Source organism: Amborella trichopoda, chromosome 13 (assembly GCF_054954075.1).
Source record: "Amborella trichopoda isolate Santa Cruz 75 chromosome 13, AtrichopodaSantaCruz75HAP2 v2.0, whole genome shotgun sequence".
Lineage (NCBI taxonomy): Eukaryota > Viridiplantae > Streptophyta > Magnoliopsida > Amborellales > Amborellaceae > Amborella > Amborella trichopoda.
In genome coordinates, this window is record NC_142348.1 from 3,197,467 (window position 1) to 3,216,633 (window position 19,167).

At 38.0% G+C, this 19,167-nt stretch overlaps 1 protein-coding gene across 4 annotated transcripts; it reads left to right on the plus strand.

Moving 5' to 3' along the window:
* Positions 1-711: 711 nt before the first annotated feature.
* On the plus strand, positions 712-17,468 carry LOC18428202 (sphingomyelin phosphodiesterase). Of its 4 annotated transcripts, none has more exons than XM_006837241.4 (5): positions 712-2,856; positions 14,306-14,452; positions 14,570-14,692; positions 16,080-16,487; positions 16,557-17,468. In XM_006837241.4, exons 1-5 carry the CDS (start codon positions 1,474-1,476, stop codon positions 16,848-16,850), a joined length of 2,355 nt encoding a protein of 784 aa, XP_006837304.2. In that variant the 5' UTR covers positions 712-1,473; the 3' UTR covers positions 16,851-17,468. The 4 variants fall into 4 exon arrangements, with proteins under 4 accessions (XP_006837304.2, XP_088712368.1, XP_088712367.1 ...); XM_088856243.1 differs by having other exon boundaries at positions 2,616-2,744; XM_088856242.1 differs by lacking the exons at positions 14,570-14,692; positions 16,080-16,487; positions 16,557-17,468 and having other exon boundaries at positions 806-2,744; positions 14,306-14,441.
* The last annotated feature ends 1,699 nt before the right edge of the window (positions 17,469-19,167 follow it).

Sequence of the window (19,167 nt, forward strand, 5' to 3'; positions counted from 1 at the left end):
CATTTATTTGGTTTTTATTAATTGGCTGATTTATATGTAGATATCCTCCCTTTCTCTAAAATCCATAATTTACATGGATTTTGAGCTTACTTTTTTAGGAATATCTAATCTCTAATATGTGGTGCATTACTATGCAAAAAATATTAATTTTTAAAATTTAAAAATAGCATTATTTGAAGAAAAAATATTGACCATTAGTTTTGTTTTAATGCAAGACTAGCATTTTTTCTCATCCGTAATGCGTAGAGAAATGGTATCCCCGCACAAAACACTTGGTTAGACCAGTGGTTAGATACACAATTAATATTATTTTAATTATTTAAAAAATATAATCCAACTAGTTAGATCAGTAATTTTGACTGCTATACGCACCCTTAACTACTCCTAATAAATGCTAAAAAAAAAAAATTTATCAAAAAATGTCGATCCAAATAATTGCTAAAAATATATATATATATATATGCTAAAAAAATACCTCAGGTGTATTACCAACATTATGCAGTTTACTTCATCCTGAAAAACATTGAAAAAACCGCCTTCCCTTAAACAAAGGACAATTTTGTCTTTTTGCAAACAGGACATGCGTCGAAGAGCGCCATTTGTCTCCACACTTGCTGCCACGCGTCGGAAGCACCAATCAAATGGGTCCACGCCATTCCACGTCATCATAGCGGTCCCACAAATTTAACACACCGTGCGTGTCAGTCACACACTGGCACGTGGCATAGTTCACGGGCGCCAGGCCCCTGGTTCCCTCCCATTCGAACTTCAAATACTCTCTCTCTCTCTCTCTCTCTCTCTCTTTCATCCTATTCTCCTTTATTTGTCTCTTCTCTTTCGTTTCTTCTTTCTCTTACCTTTCTCTCTCTCTCTCTCTCTCTACATTTTACAGTCTACTCCTGCGCAATCTTAATTTCTGCTCTTTAAAAACCTAATCTCAATCGAACCACCAATAATTCCGGAAACCCTAGCTTTTTCCGGAAATCCTCATTCTCCTGCTGCTCAATTCTGCTTGTTATTCGAAAACCTATTTTTCATGTCAAAGTCTCAGTGTTGCTGTGCAATTTTTCTATCATCTGCAGTATATCGATCATCATAGGCCCAATTTTCAGAAACTATACTCGCTTCAAAAGGAGTTTATTCATCGAAGCTCTGAACCTCAACCTTGAACCGTAAGCTTTGTTATTCTCGATCTTGAGATTCCATCGGAACGTTAATCTGTAACTGGAATCTTAGTTTTTGGAATAGGAACCGAGTTCCTCTTCAAACCCTAAATTTCCTATTTTATGTTCCCTCAATCCTTGCATTCTTTGAGCTTCAAACCCTAATCCTGCACATACATTTTGTCTAGCTCTTTTGTCCGTCGGAACCTCAGAAGATCACTGATTGTTTGGAAACCGTAATCTTGAGCAAGAGCCCTAATTTTTTAGTGTAGGACCTGAATTTCACTGGAAACTATAGTCATCTCATGCTATGTTCACTCCATCTATTGCCATGGATTCTCATCATGAAGCTCAGGACCTCTCGTCACTCCTCCTCCGTTCATGTTCACCTCCTCAGATACTCGCTTCAATCTCAGCAATTGAAAGTTTCCTCTCAAAGTACTCCACGGACCAGTCTCGGACCTTCTATGCCCAAGTTTTCCCTACTCTCCTTTGCAAGCTCTTTGGGTTCCATGACACTTCACCATGGATCTCTCAGTTCACTAATGAAGAGCCCCTTTGTACTAAAATATTTGATCTTCTTTCTCCTTCTGGTCGGTTAATCTCGTCCATCCATTCTATTGATAGACACTCTCTTATCAAGTATGTTTTCCCCACTGAACGCTTGCCTGAGTGGATACGTTTCTTGTTGAATTCTGACATAAATTTGTTCGATTCACTTCCACTTTTGAAGAATCGGGTTCAAAAAGAAAGCATCAAAGGGGTTTACCAGGTTCAATTGAATGTTTTCGAGTATTATATTTTTTGGTTTGCTTATTACCCTGTATGCAAAGCAAAGGGGGATGATAGGGATAACAAAGTTGTGAACAGGAAGGTGATTAGGGCTAGGCTTGAGAGGTGGGCTTCTTCTTTGCCTGTTTTTCATAGTAACCGGAGATCAGGGCAGAAGGCAATGAATTCTGACCTATATTCTCGACTTCTTTGCTCGTATCTGCAAGCTTTTGTGCCAAATTACGGTTCTACAATTATGCACCCAGGTCGAACCTCCTCTCTCTTGCATTATTCCTCAAAGGAAGATGCCCAAGTTAGTCAAAGAGCCGATTTTTTTGTTCACACGCTGATACATTATTGGCTTGTCGACAATGACTTTTCTCCTTTATCTGTAAAGTTTTGCCGGTCATTTTGGGTTTCATTACCATTTCGAAATGCTCTTTTGGAGTCTCCTCCTTGTGCTGGACTGGGAGAGGTGGTTAAAGTACTGGTAATGTATTTGAATTCTAGCTTATGGATATGTAAAGAAGAGATGGGTTGTTTGGAATATGCTCAGAGCTCTAGATTGGAGGATTCTAGCTCATTTGGTTTGCTGGTTCAAAGGCCCTTGTATAGAATGATATTAAGGGCATTTCAGTTTTGTCCAATAGGGACTAATATGAAGAAGGCTGCTGAAGGTTTTGAGCTGTGGGTTTGCTACTTGGAACCATGGAAGAATCATAGTTGGGATAAATCTGACGTTTCAGATGTTGGAGAGAAGAGTAAGGGAAGGGCTGATTCTAGTGGTGCATATACGAGTTGGTGGCAGGGGTATGTGGTGTCAAATTATCCTTTTTATAGCTCCATGGTTGTGCATTTTCTTGGGTTTGCTCATAAGTTTCTTCATGTTAATCCAGAGGCAGTGATAATGATGACAATGAAGGTAAGCATGCTTTCGAAATGTTACAATTTTCGTGTTTTATATCTTCCTCTTTGCGATTTATCTTTTTCTTGTTCCACCTTTTCGATTCATGTTTTGGTTAATCGTTTAACCCTTTCATTGAATGCTAGATACTGACAATCTGCATTTATTCACATACATCAAGACTTGAACCTTATATCTGTAATTTAGTGGTTTGGAAGCTTATCTCACGCGAGTAGGTTTCCTTAAATGAATGCCAAAAATCATCCAATTAGATAATATTGTAATTGGATGCTTATTTTTATTTCTTTTTGTTTATTTTTGGGTAGTTCAGTGGTAGGAATGGAACTTGGGATGTAGCATTGCTTGACGTCAACTGCTAGCCATCAAGCCCAAGCCCTATTTCTTGGATGCTTATTAATTGAGTTTGAGAATTCTGTAGAGGTTGTCCATGGGTCAATCTAGATCTGCTGTGGCTTGCTTGTTTTTGATGCCCTTGAGTCATGGGCTAGCCAGATGACTTGAAGCGGTAGTTCTTAGTACTCCATAAGTTATCTGATTAGGGTGAATCCTTGTAACGGTTATAATTGTTGAAATGGGCATCACTTTCTTTATAGTGTTTGTAGAAATTAGGTTGGTGGTCCATGGGTTCTCCACTCATTCCTGCTCAAAAGTGGCTCTCTTGATTCATGAAGACGTGGGCCCCTCATCCCTCCCAAAAGCATGCTATGGTCTCCATGAATGTTTAGAAGGTGTTCAAAATTCAAATTGTTATATTAAGCACAGCTCCCCTTTGATAAAACCACCTAGACATGTAATGGTGTATTAAACGATCATAACACATTCTACCCCTATGCCACTTTCTTTGTGGCTTTTTTGCTATTGGGCTCAAGAAATTGGTCCCTGTAACCCTCTGATTCAAGTATCACATCTTCCATTGTGACTATCATGGCTTCATTCCTCTTAGGAATTTTCTACCTGAAAAATATACCTTGTTTAGCTTTTCTTGTGGCATTCTTAGGTTCACCTTGATGTCATTTGAAACTTTCTAGTATTCGTGGCCATGGTGTTATGTATGTAATTCATGTTAATAAACCTGGATTGGTTCCTTCACTTGTAGAAGAGGAAGGATTTTTCCAGTATTTATTTTAGTCTAAAAAAGAATCCTCATGACAAGAAAAAGTTGTATTCCTTGCAAACCTTGTCCAAAGAAGTTTTGAAATTTTGTTCATTGTTTTGAGGATCTTGGGAAAGAAAGGAACCTTTAGAAAAAGGTGAAGCAATTATGGCAAGTGCATCCACATAAAAAGTGTGGTGCCTCTTGTGGATGATTAAGGACTAATACATTTGCAAATCTTTCATTTTGGCCCCAAGTTCAAGATCCTTGAAAAAAAAGAATCATCATCATCAGAGCCTTTTAATAACTAGTTGGGGTTGGCTACACGAATCCTGGTCCGTTTTTGCTCTATCAAGGACCGTACCCTCAATGAGGCCATAAGTCCTCATAACTTTTTTCACTACTTCCAACCATGTCATTTTGGGCCTACCCCTTGCCCTTTTTGAGACTTCTACTTGAACCAACTTGCACCTTCTAACAAGAGATGTATTGGGTCTGCGTTGCACATGGCTAGCCCACCTGAGTTCACTTTATCTCATCTTATCACCTATTGGAGGCATACTTGAGTTCTCCCAAATGTATTCATTTCGAATTCTTTCCCATCTTGTCTTGCTATTAATCCATCTCAACTACACTCATTCTATGGGTATGTTGTTTCTTGACGACTCAACATTCCACCCCATAAAGCAAAGCTAGTTTCACAGTTGTCTTATAGAATTTGCCTTTCAACTTCATTCGTGTGCGGAGATCATGTAAAACTCTGGTTGCACATCTCTACTATGCCCACCCAATTCTAATTCTATGTGTGACATCTTTCTTAATCTCTCCATTTTTTTGATTATCGACCCTAGATATCAAAAGTGCGCTCTTTTTGGTACGTCTTGACTGTCAATATTAACTACTTCCACATTTGTACTCTTATTATTACTAAACTTGCATTCCATATACTCTACCTTAATCCGACTAATTTTAAAGCCTTTAGATTTTAGAGCATCCCTCCGAAGTTCTTTGTGTTGACGACGTTTTGGGTCTATCGATCAAAACTGTGTCGTCCGCGAACAACATACATCACAATATCTCATCTTATAGGTCTAGTTATGTCGTCAATGGGTAAGACAGAGGTATGGGCTCAATACTGACCCTTGATGTAGACCTATTGTTACTGAAAACTCACCCGTCTCTTCATTAGTTGTTCGCACATTAGTTAGTGCTCCCTTATACATATCTCTCACCATGTGGATGTAGTGTCTGGACTCATTTCTTTTCCAATACCCACCAAATTAAATATCGAGGTATTCTATCATAAGCTTTCTATAAATTGATAAAGGCATATGGATGTATTTTTCCTTCGCATTAAACTTCTCAATTAGTTGCCTAAGTAAGAAAATAGTCTCAATTATTGACTTCCCTTAGTTGTTGCTCAATCAATCTCTGCCATAGCATTCTAGATGGCTCATAAATTGTTTTCTATATAGTTCGCATAATTTTCTATGTCTCCTTTGTGATTGCAAATAAGTTTCCATAGTATTTTTCCTCCATTTGTCTGGTATTTTCTTTGTTCTGAACATCACGTTGAACAACTTGGTTAGCCAATCAATGCTAATCTCTCCCATGGACTTCCAAACCGCTATCGGGATACCATTTGGTCCTAAAGCCTTTCCTATCTTCATCCTCTTCAAAGCTTCTTTTACTTCTGATATCCTAATCCTACGAATGTATCTATGACCACCGCTCTCATTTATGCCAATGGTTCCTTCTATTGCTATGTTCCTATTGTGTTCGTCATTAATAATTTTTGAAAAGAAGCTCTCCACCTATCGTTGATCTCTTCATCCTTCACTAGGACCCTTTGATCTTCACTCTTAATGCATTTAATATAGTCTGTCCCTACACGTTTTCTCTCTCATTTTTTGCAAATTGGAAGAAATTTTTTTTCACTTTTTCTTGTTCCCCATTTACGGTATAGATTATCATATGCCTTAAGTTTATTCTTGCTTACTATTTGTTTAGCTTTTTTTTTAGTATTATTGTATTCTTCTAAGTTTTGATCATTTTTGTTATATTACCAAGGTCTATGACATGATCGTTTTTCGCTAATGGCCTTCTGCACTTCATCATTTCACCGCCAAGTTTCCTTATCGCAATTTCTTTTCCTTCTAGTTTTTCATAAAACTTCTTTTGCCTCTTTCTTAATACAGTTAGGCATCTCATTCCACATAACATTGATCTCATGTTCAAATTTGTATTTTCCTTCTTTAACTAATTTATCCTTAAGTAAGTCTATTTTCTCATTTTTAAATTCCACCACCTAGTTCTTGAACCTATTGATTTCACCCGTTCTCTTTCATGTCTTTAAGTAGACATCCCTAACCACGATCTTATGTTGTGCAGTCAAATTCTCGTTTGGGATAACCTTACGATCTTTACATAATGGTTGATCTGCCTTCTTAACTAGGAAGAAGTCTGTTTGGCTTTTATTTGATCCACTTTTATAAGTTATTAAATGTTTATCTCGCTTTTTAAAGTAAATGTTTGTTATTGCTAGTTCGTAGGTTATAGCAAAATCTAGAATTGCCTCACCCATCTCATTTCTTTCACCAAATCCATATCCCCCATATGCCCCTACATATCCTCTACTATCCCTCCATATATGTCCATTTGAGTGCCATCTTAAAAAGGTCATCTCTCCATTTGGTACGTCTTGGACTAATCCATCTATGTCCTCCCAAAAGTGTCTCTTAATTCTATCCTCTCGTCCTACTTGTGGTGCATAAGCACTAATTACATTAATTATCTCTTCCCTTAATACAAGTTTAATTAATAGGAGTCTATCACCTACTCTCTTGAAAATAACTATGTTATCTTTTAAATCCTTGCTTGCTATTATGCTGATGCCATTTTCATTATTATCCTTTCCTGTATACCAAAGTTTATACCCATCTATTTCCTTAGCTTTTTCCTCTTTCCACTTCGTTTCTTGTAGACAAGCTATGTTTACTCTCCATGTCATATTATCCGCTAACTCCATACTCTTGTAAGCTCTCCTCCATTCCATATTGCTAGGCAAATCTTATTATCTTGGATTAGCTTCTTTACCTGTGCTCGTCGAGAATTTCGTTGGAACCCTTGCCTATTTTTTACCACAATCGAGGGGTGGTGTGGTGCGTCGCTTCTGGGGAACGCCTTAGTTAACCTTGCTCATTTCTCATTGTACTTAGTTTTTGGTGCAGTGCGTAGCCGTAGACACCCCGATATCGACTGGAGAAATTGTGGATAGGTTGAAATGTCTCAGGCATACTACCCGGATATTTTAAACCATTCACCCCACTAGAACCCTTTTCCGTAAACTTAGCCTCCACCAAACAACCTTCATTGCCCCAGTGGGACCAAAGGCACCAAGAGGCAAAACGAGGCAAGACAAACTCAAAACAACCTGGCCATGAAGTGTTTCAGAAGGAAAGGTTCGATGTTACCTCAATGGGCACCAAAGCCCTACCAAAAGTCAGAAGGCAGAACACCGAAGGCACCTCAATCATCAAATAGGCGGACCGAAAGACTAGAAGCCTAGCACCAGCACCAGTGCCACTAGCGCCCAGATCCAGACCTTCTATGAGCTTCCAGATGAACAGAAGTCTGGTGGCATTACCAATGTTGCCAGCTTCATTCCAACCAACGCCAGGTCCCACGATCTCCACCAGTTGGGAAACAACTTGACCGACATGACGCGTTGACATGTTAGTCTGTACGTGCCGACATGGAAGGCCCGTACTGACATGTCAGACGTCAGTACGACTCAAGTTGTTGAATTTCCATTGGACAAAGAACTGATGAAAGTACAACCAAGACGGCATGCCAACTGGTATCTGACGTCATTTTAAATGCCGTCGGCGCCTGTCGGAATAGCTTAAAGCTGTGATTGCTCCATCTGAACTAAACCAGAGTCACCAAAACGCGACACGTGTTCGAAAAGAGTTTTGAAGGCAGTCAGAATGCTGCTGGCGCCAGACACTGACAGCACCGTATTGGCTGCATTAATGAGAAGTTAATGTTTGTTGACCATCATTTTTTTTTTGAAATCCACGTGGGCCGACCTTTTTTAGATGGTACAAACACCAACCACGTGGGCCACGTACGTTGCAAATGCAACCTCCCGTGTGTGACTTTGATTGTTTGTTGACCGTCATTATTGCTGCATTAATGACATGGTGCCATTTAGACTAGCGTTAGTGCCATTCCAAATGTCGCCAAAGTTCTGATGGTATGATAATCGCACAAAACCGGCCTACAAGCTATCATGGGCCCATTTTTCCTATAAATAGCCCTTTTTGCCTCAGGCTTAAGGTCCGAGTTCCTTTAATCTTGAGCCTAGGTTATGCCGAAAAATCCCTTGATCTTAAGCTTAAACTTGATGTTGAGAGAAAAGCCCCAAGGTGTGCCCATTTGAGCAATCTCCATTCCATCCAAACCCTTCAATCCGAAACAAAACTACAAACTCTGTCAAGCTACACTATAAACTAAAGGCGGTCCGGATAATCGGACCTTTCGGACCCTCTTCTTCCTATTTCTACTTGCACCGTTAAAAACCAAGATAGTTTGGGATTGATTGTGCAACCATATGATTTGAATCGGTGTCGGGCCTGGAGGTCCAGCCCAAATATTGTTTTTCTTTCTCTTTTCATTTGTTTTCCTAACATTTATTGTCATTTATTAGTTGTATTTATGATTTTCTTCATTCTCTTCATTTCTTGATGTAGCTCCCCCTTTCCTTTTTTCATATCTTTTGCATTTATTTCCTTTTGGTTATATACATCTATTTTTCCTTTTTTCTCCTATTTGTGATCTTATTTATGTTCCCTTACTTTCTCATTTAATGTAGTATTTATTATACGTAGTTACATTTAATCTTTTCTTGCTCTTTTTATCTTCTTTATTGCATGATTATTTTCTCCTTTGTAGATTTGCATTTATTTCCTTTGATTGGTTATATCTACTTCTTTTCCTTGTCTCCCTCATCTAGTAGTGTAGATCTTCTTCTCTCACCCCCCATCTCTTATTCTCTTCATTAAATAGTTATCTAAAACTCGCGGACGGTGATAGGCACCGAGCTCACAAAGGAGGCTCGCGGACGGCGATAGGCACCGCTGACGCAAAGGAAACTTGTAGATGACGATAGGTATCGCGCACGCAAAGGAAGCTCGCGAACGGCGATAGGTATTGTCGAGACCTATCGTGGGCGGCGATAGGCACGCAACAGGGGGAGACCTTTGCAGGCGACAATGAGTTTCGCCGTCTGTGCTCTTCATTGAGGTGTTGAGGATACGTTTGCGGACGGCGATGAGCAGCGTCGTCTGCAAACCTCGTTAGGGGACAGAGATGGACGAACAGAAGGAGGAGGAGGCTCGTGCATGGCACTGCCATTGCCATGCGCAACCTGTGAGACCACAGGAGAGGCATACACGGCATTGCAATTGCTGTGCATGGCCTCCGAGGGGAACTCAGATGGAGAAGAGGAAGAGAGAGAAGAAGAAAAGAAAGAGAAGAGAGAGAACATTTACCTTGAGCTTAGGCGTACCGGTCCAATAGTTTCTCTCTCTTTACTCTCTCTCTCTCTCAACGTGTGCCAATAATGAGAAGAAAGAAAAACTCTATTAAGTAAAAACTCTCTTTCGTGAAGAGTTTAAGCCTTTTTGCGTACAACGATAGCAACATGGGTGGATGATCAAAAGTAACCCTAATTGTTGGAAATTAAGATTAAAATGAATTAAAAGAAATTAGAAAATAAGGTGCAAAATGACAGATTTGCCCCTTCTTAACAAGTTGTGGAGTTCCATAACAGGCCCTGTGTTGCCCTAGAACGTGCATGATTTTTCGTGGATGATCCTTGGTCGTTCCGATGCTCGGTTGATCGAGAGATGATTGTTTTCTTGTAGGGCTCGGCATAACGATCGATTTGATACCAACTTCGAGCCATGGATCGTGTTTTTAGGGCACGATCATGTGACTTGAAATTTCGGATCGATTGTGTGCTCGTTCCTTGATGTTTTTCTGTGATTTCTTCGTTGGATCACACTGAGCATGCCGTCACGATCGCGGGGCAACAAACACAGCTCTCTTCTTAGTAACATTTATTTATTGTTAGGTTTGGTGTGTTTATTCCTTCTTCTCATTTTATTCTTTTATGATGTAGATCTCCCCTTTCTCGCATCTTCTTATTTTCTTTATCTTTCATGAGCATCTGTTGTCTTAGTTTGTTACATCGGTGCTTCCTCCTAGTTTTCTCTATTTAATAGCATAGGCTCTCCCCTCTCATCCCAATCTTTCATCTCTTTTATTGCATGGTTGTTTTCTCTTTTTTTGTTGTATCTACTTCTTTTAGCTTGTGTTTATTTCTTTTCCCCCTTTTGTTTTGTTCACTTGATGGTATAGATCTTGCCGTCTTCTTCACCCTTGTAATTAAACATTCATTCCTTTTTCTTTATTATGATTGTTTTTCTTGATTAATGAAATACTCTCTCTTCTTTTATCCCCGTAGCACTCCTCTTTTCCTTTTCTCTCCCATAGGTATTTAGTTTGTTTCCCTTATATTTTGTTCAATAATTTAGTTCCTCTTATTCTTCTCTTATTGCACCTATTTTTCTTGCATCTTGTTATCTTTTATTAGTAATTTGTATTCATTTACCCCTTTCTCCCCCTTTCAATGTGCCATTCCCTATTTCTCTCTATCTCATTTACTTTAGCACTCCTTCTAACACTTTTTCCTTCTCTCTTTCATATACTTATTTTATTACTCTCTTTGCATGTTATCTATCGGTACTAGTTTTACTGCCCCTTCTCTCGTATTTATTCTCTCCCATGTTATATTATTATTTTTATTGTCATCTTGTACTTATATCTCTTTGCTTCATTGAGGAGGATCTCTTCTCCTTCTTCATAATCATTCTTGCATCTCTACAATCCTCTCTCTCTCATTCGTTCTATGTTATGCATCTCTATATTAGCTTTATTCCCTTGTCTCTATGCTTTTTACTTTCTTATTCTTCTTGTATTTCGTAGTTAGATTCTTTACCCATGTTTATTTGTATCTTCCTAGCTTAGTTATTTATTTGTGGCTCTCCTCTCTTGTTCTCGTTCTAAATCTATTTTACTAAAATCTTCTTTTTATCTCGACCCTTTTTTGAAAGCTTTCTTTGTTGAGTTCCAAGGTTGAAATAGGAGGGAAGCCGGCTTTGTCGGTGATTCGAGAGGGATGAGGTCCTAGGACCCGATTTTCTCTCGGAGCGTAAATTTACGGGAGCCATACTCTTCCAACTTTGTTTGCACCCTAAACCAAGGCGAGAGCGAACTCCCTTGCTTGCATTTTTGAGTATAAACAGTAGCTTATGGGGAATGCCTAGCTACCCTTGCTCATTTCTCACTGTACCCGGGTTTGGTATAGTGTTTCGTTTATGGGGAACGCCTTGGCATAAGCAGATAACGTTTCAGGATTCATGGATACTTATGACACAATTTTATATTGGCTGCCTACCTAACACAACCCATCCTTTTACTTGGGCCTGGGACAGGTTAAAGGGAAAGTTTAAGGTCCTCACCTTTCTTAGACCACTCAAAAAAAAGAAAAAAGAAACAAGAATATTAATGCTCCATTTTGAAGGCAACATCAACATGCAATCTAGATAGTCCATTTTAGATCAGTCATATTTGCACTATTTTAGGAGCTCCACATTAAGCTTTTATGTGTGGGAGTCAATTTGCAGGGGTTGGAATGGTTTTTGGGTCCTCAATCCATCAAAAGATGTTTTCTTTTCTCTTTTTGGTTGGTTTTCGGGGGATGGGTGGTGTTTGCATGTGGCAGGGGCCATGCCCTATCGGTCCCCAATAAAAGAGGTTCGGTGGATATAGGGATATCAAATTTTTTTGGAACTGGTTTTGATCCTATCAAATCCCAATTATATGAACTCTGAGTGCCCCCCAAACAGCCCCTAACCAAAAAACCAAAAAAGAAAAAGAATGAATGAACTTCATAGCTTTTCTTTATCAAAACAGAAAATGTTTGACATATATCCATAAACTGTATGCAGTCCTGTTGGAACTTGGAACCCATATTTTGAGGGTACTTATGCAATTGCCTAGAGGTGTAGTCCACTGTTAAGCAATCACTTAGTTGAGTCCAAATGCCTTCTTATTTTATGTAGGTCGGGGTGGGATTGGCCCTGGGACCTAGTATTACAAATCTCAACCTTGTAAGCAATCAGGATTGGCTTATTGGCTTTGCAAATGTCTTCAATGACATAGGATATTGACCATTTGGCATACTTTAAGAACATATATGTACTTAAGCATGATATTGCTAATCATTACTGAAAGAAAGAGATTAAAAGACGAGATTTTGCTAATCATCATCAAGACAACCAAACTTTGATGTTTAGTCAGCTAATATGCACCAATACAAAACCTCTATAAAGAACTTGGTCATCACTCATCCACCATGTCCCTCACTCTGTTGTAGATGTTCCCATGTGCAGTGAACAACTTGAAAGATATTACGTAGGCCTAGCACTTGTTTGCTAGCCATCACCTACTAAGAATTGGTTTGATCCTAGGATGGGAATGAAGCTTTTCTAACCAGTTAGCCCTACATCTATGATGCCCTTAAATTCAAGGAACACCACAGTGACTGTGGACATGGGAAGAAGCAACCCTGACTTTTCTGAAATTACTTTGGTGTTCATCTTGAGCCTGTGGACACAGTAACATTGCCAAAGACAGCAAAGAGAAATGTGTGGCACTCTATTGGAAACCCTTCATCAGCTTTGGGTGCATGTAAGCGTAAATAATGCATCAGCATGGAATGTGCTACTCTAACAGGGATAATACTTATCAGCAGTGTTTTAAAGCCCGGCATTCCTGATCCCGTTCGTCGATTTGGATGGGGAATTGGTCAGAACCAAACCGGCTCTAGGATGGTATGAATCCCGGCTCGGTTCCCCCTTAAAACCTCCACTTGTATAGATCTTTTTAAAAAAAAAAAAAAAACTTATCTAATGTTTTCTTAAGTCCCCCTAAATCCCCACCCTATGAACCTCTAATTTTTATTTTTTTATTTTATCTATTTTTTATTTATTTGGATCTGTGATTCAGATAGATCCAGATCAATCCGGATCGCCAATCTAGTTATTCAACATGGATCCGTGGGGTGAATGATCCACCCACCGATTTGGGTTTTGAAACACTGCTTTTCAGTGAAACATCGAGATACCATTGTAATTCAATATTTGGATACGTCGATAGAAAGCCTTGGAGAGGATCCCTTGCATGGCCTCAACATGCTTTGCATGGTTGGTTGAGGGTGAGTTTGTGGTCTTCCTACGCTTAGATTTAATAGAGCAACTTAGTCATTACTTTATATTTTACTTGGTAATTATGCATCGTGCCTAATTTGGTAGTTCAATAGGTGATAAAATGAGGGAAAGTAGAATTAGGCAGTATGGTCATGGGTTGTGTCGGCCTAGGACAACATTGGTTAGGAGGGCGGATTTGGTTCAAGTGGAAGGCTCTAAAAGGGCAACGAGAAGGTCCCAATGGACAAGGATTGAAGGAGTGCGAAAAAATATGGTTACTCATAGTCCAACTAAAGGTATGGCCTTGATACAGCGGGATGGCGGAACAAGATTCTTGTGGCTGTCCCGAATAGTTGGGATAAGGCTCTGGGGATGATGAATTATGCATCTTACATGAAGTGCAATTTGTCTTTGCTTTTGGTTTATGGCTCCTTAAGAATATGTACTAATCCTTCTTTGTAATCCACTAGAATGACTACTTTGTCCTCTCTACACGGCTCTATAAGCTTGTCGCTTGTTGATGTGCTGGAGTCATTTGACTAGATTCTTTTCTCTCTGTTTTTTTTTTACTCTCCATGGGATAGGCCAGTAATTCTTTGTAATCCACTAGAATAACTACTTTGTCCTCTCTACAAAGCTCTATAAGCTTGTTGCTTGTTGATGTGCTTGAGTCATTTGACTAGATTCTTTTCTCTTTTGTTTTTTTTTTTTTCCTCTCCTTGGGATAGGCCAGTCATTTTTGTAGCTGCTGCTTTTTTGTTTTTGTTGATTGGGTAACTTCCAAGAGTAACCTTTGTTTCAAGCACTTTGATGCAACAGTTTCACTTGTATAAGATTTCAAAAAATGAAAAATGAAAAAAGAGTTGGATATAAATGCGAGTTAAACCATGTAAAAATGTTTTTTTTTTTTGGTGGTGGATTAGAAGTGATTATTTCTGAAGTGTCTTTAGTCCAATACCAGTGGTTGCATTATATGTTGATGGTACTCTTCTCATGCAATATGAGTTTCAAATAGGTGCTAAATATATTGACATCATCGAAGGAGCTGTTGGATCTCGTAATGAGAGTTGATGCTGCATATCATTCCAAGCCATGTTCATTATCTTCACCTTTTATGGACAGTTTGTACAAAAATGTTCCATCTATTCGCGAAAAATTGCAGGTATATTCTGATATGTGGGTGTGCAGGATATATACATATATATATATAGAGAGAGAGAGAGAGCGAGAGAGTGTGTGTGTGTTCTTGTTGCGTATTTTGATACTTTGAGAATATCAGGACTGGGAGGATGGTTTATCTAGCACAGACAACAATGTAGAAGGATCCTACTTATTAGACAACGGGAGTCGAGATTTAAAACTTTTCAGTACCGACGAAGATGGTGTACATCGAATGCTTGAGGTATCTTTTCACTGAACGAACTTGCTTACATTGCCTCAAGGGTTCCTTATTTCTCTTCTATTTCTTTCAAGGTGAAAAAATGGTTATCCATGTTGAAATTTGTTTAATATTGATGCAGTGCATAAATTTTGGGGCAACTTGGATTTTTTATCCTTGTGAAACTGTCCAACCTGAAAGCCTTGAGAATCATATGGCATTTTGGGGGCAATTGCATTACTTTTTACCTTGTTAGTGCTTCTCATTACATCATCAGCCTTGTTAGTTATATGACCACATAGAAACTACTCCCTTATTTCTTCCTCTTTTTAGAAGGATAAAATTTAACTTATTTTTTGGTCCATGGCTGAAATTTTAAAACCTTTAATTTATGTTTCGCTTCCCCACCCCCCAGGGGGGATATTGAGTGTCGCATGTGGAAAACTGTTTCTATAGTGTAGTTTGAATTTTTCTATGTAGTTGATGAAAGTCGTAAAATGTTTATTCTTTTCAGATTGGACTCGCATAAATCTCACTTTCCTGTGGATTCTCTCTAATTTCTAGGACCCATGTGTGCATAACACTCCTAGTGTGTTTTTGTGATACTCAAATTTATGGTTTTTTTTTTTTTAATGAGTTTGGATTTCAAGTCCCTAATGGCTGTTGAATGCAAATATGAATAAGCTTTTACCGTCTTTACAAGGTCTCTGACTTTTTCTTCTCGATTCTTTTGTCATTGGAAACAGTAACCTTTCATTTTGCTATTACAGTTAATTCCAGTAGCAAAAAAGAAAAAAGATTATTTGTATTAGTTGAAATAAACACTTTGCTTTCCATTCTTATTTGATATGAATGTCTTACTTTCTAAGACACTTCTGGTGAGAGTATTTATTGCACAATTGCTGTCGCATCTTGCATTCTAGATATCCTGATTCCTGACTGCATATTACATGATGGAATCTGAACCATGAATCAGAATCCATTTGGGTTTTATATTTAGGTAACACTAAACTAACCCAAATTTATTTCGAACTCAATATTTCATCTGTCCAAATCAAATGAAAATCAGATAGCATTCAGAAACGTAATATTACTTCCACATTCATGGTCATGAAGAGCTATTAAATTTTTGATTCTATCTTGTGAAGAAAGAATTTGAAATAGATCTCACAATGTTCACAAACAAAAAGAAAAAAAAAGCAGCAAATACTTTGGTGAGAGAAAGGGTTGGTGCTTGAACTCTTGGTGGCTTTGGTATTTATCATGGAAAAGTATACTCACATTTATTTGTACTACGCTTTCTTATTTGACATTCAATATTTGAGCTTTGCAGCAGAAGCCTGAAATCATTTGGGTTAATTTATATGGCTTATGAAGAAAATATGTTAGTATCGACTTCTCTTTTTTACAGCTCTTGATTTTGCGGGCTGAAGCTGAGATCCAAAGTGGCTCTGGTGAGAAGCTGGCGTGCACTCTCCAAATGTTTGACTCTCTAAAGGCCCAGGCCCGAGTTCTATTTGGGGCTAATGTAAGGGTGGAGCCTGGAAGGCCTGTGAGCCCGGCCCCTCAAGGTCACCTTGTGAGTCCTTCCGGCCATGCCCATATTGCGGGGCCAGCCTGTCAGGGCCACCACCACCGTGAGGAAGTATTCACGCCCAAGAGACCAGGCATTGAGGAGCGTGGATTCTCGGCCATTAGATACAAGGGGGACTGGATGAAGAGGCCCATCACTCAAGGGGAGGTAGCATGGCTTGCTAGGCTTCTTGTGAGGCTCTCAGACTATTTGAATGAGGTTCTTGGGCTGGATAGGTCGGGCCAGGTAAGTTCAGTTTGATTCCCTTCTTGTCTAGTTTGATCTCTCTCTCTCTAAACCAACTTAGTTTTACAGGTTTGCAATGATGCTGCACGTCCTCTTGTACGCATTGACACAGTTGCCACCTCGAATGGGCTTTCAGAGGTCGGTCTCAAGGAGGCTTTTTGGATGGTGCTCTCGTGGTTTGTTTTATTAGCGCAGACCCCTCAGAAGTTTCTGAGGGGCCATGGTCAGAGAATCAACCTCAGGATCTTAGCTTCAAAGAAGATAGTTATTCTCCTGCTGGTTTTCTGCATTCTAAGTGCTTTGAAGAAGGGCTTGGGTTTATATTCGCAGGTCCCCACATTCTTAGCTTTCTTGGTCTGGTGAGAGAGGAGCAGCCTGCAAATTTTGAAGGAGCAAGTTTCTAAGTGCTCTTTTTCTATTGGTTTTCTTACCTTTTTTGTCCTCTTCACTTGAGAGTATTCATACACAAATGGTGCACATGTGTGTGGAGCACCACAGGCATCGACATCTGTTTTGTTGGGTGGCTGTGATTGATATTATCGGTGTTGGGGTTCATCGTTGATCATCGGGAACAGTCGGTAAATGCCTATTGTGTGTATCGTGTTCTGGTACACCATGGGCATCTATGTCTGTTATGATGTATGGCTTAGATTGACATGGCCAAGATTGGGGCTAATCTCCACCATTGATCATCCGAAACAGTCAGTGAATCCCTATAGTGTGTATCGTGTCTCGTGCATCAGTGGCATTTGTAGTTTTCCAGTTTCATTTGTTCATTTGGTGGGAGAACAGAGGAGGGGTTTTACGAGTGAGAAACGGGTAATGTTCTTTTTGTACATATGATATGGGGAAGGTGCAAGTGCTGGTTCTCTTTTTGTGAGTAATTTGTTGGATTCTTTTGCAATTGTATGTACTCTTTGATACGAGGGATTCTGTATTATTGCGGCCTAGTTTCTTTGGTCAATAGATTTGCCTTTCAAACATCTGTTTGAACTCTCTCTCTCTCTCTCTCTCTCTCTCTCTCTCTCTCTCGAAGTGCTGGAAACTCTAAATGAGTGTTGGATCTCTCTCATATATATATATATATATATATATATATATATATATGAACAATGCATTATCATAATACAATACAACCATATTAAAAAAGTTGAGAGTTATTTGTTTGACGCAATTTTTTTAGATGTATACTCTTTTCATTCTAAAGAATAATCCCAAAAAATAAAATTTAGAAAAAAATACTCTAAAAAGTGTTTTTTTAGCCCAATTAATATAAGCTGTCTATTTTAGTGAGAAGGTTAGATATAGGCTTCAAAAGGATATTTTTATTCTCAAAATTTTATTGTAGTATTATCAGAATTAGATTAACAATGCTAAAAAAAAAAAAATGATTTTGAATTTGTCAAGGTTTAGATTTTGAAATTCATCGAATGGACGATTGAGATTGATTGTTGGAGAGTACTAATTTTTACCGTATCTAAGGTGTAAATTGTTTTTTTTTTCAATAATATTGATTATGAGGATAAAGAGAATGTGTATAAAATTTAGAGCCCTAGAAATGCCAAAACCATGGTTTTCTAGAAGTGTAGTTGCATTATATTATGATACAACTGTTGCATGAAATTATTGCTATATATATATATATATATATATATATATATATGGGTTTGTTTAGAGTTAACAACCTCTCAAAATACAAAGGTTCAAGTTAGAAGTGGTTGTGATGGGTGTATTTATTAAAATAATCATCACTTTTTTATTAAAAAATTATTTAAATAGGTAGCTTTATCATTAAGCACATGTAAATTTGAAATTTTCACAAAAGTACAATGGCATTTTGAAAGTTAGTGTCGTGAAATTTTATTTGTAAAGTGCCCTTGTCTTTTAGTTAAAATTTTAATTTTATTTTTTATGTATATGACAAAAGTACCTTTTGTTTTGTAGTAATATTTACAAAATTGGTCCACAAAAATAACTTTTTTAAAAAAATAAACTGTAAAATTAATAAATTCACCCTTCACAACTCTCTCTATCTTGAACATTTGTAATTTGAAGGGTTGTGAAGTTTAGAATATCCATATATATATATATATATATATATATATATATATATATATATATATATATATATATATATATATATATATATATGGCAATGATTTCATGCGACCGTTGTATAGTAATATGATGCAACAACCTTAAAAAACCATCTTATGGCCATTTGTTTGATCTAAATTTTGAAATATACACTCTTTTCATTCTAATGAACAATCGCAAAAAAATAAAAATTTGAAAACACAATCTAGAAAGTATTTTTTTAGCCCAATTAACATATAGGTCGATCATTTTAGTGAGATGCTTAGATCTAGGCCTTAGAAGGATTATTCCATTTACAATTTTTTTGGATGGCTTTGTTATCATTGGATGACCAATGTTAAGAAAGAAAAAAATGATTTTGAGTTTATAAAAGTTAATATCTTGAAATTCACAAAATGAATAGTCTATATTCATTTTTGGATGGGACTCATTTTGACCATATCTAGGGCTCAAACTAAACTTTTTTTAGAGGGGGATTGATTATTTAGATGAAGAGAGTGTGTGCAAAATTTGAGGTCATACAAATACCACAAACATGGTTTTCTAGAAGTGTTATTGTATTATACTATTATACAACCGTTGT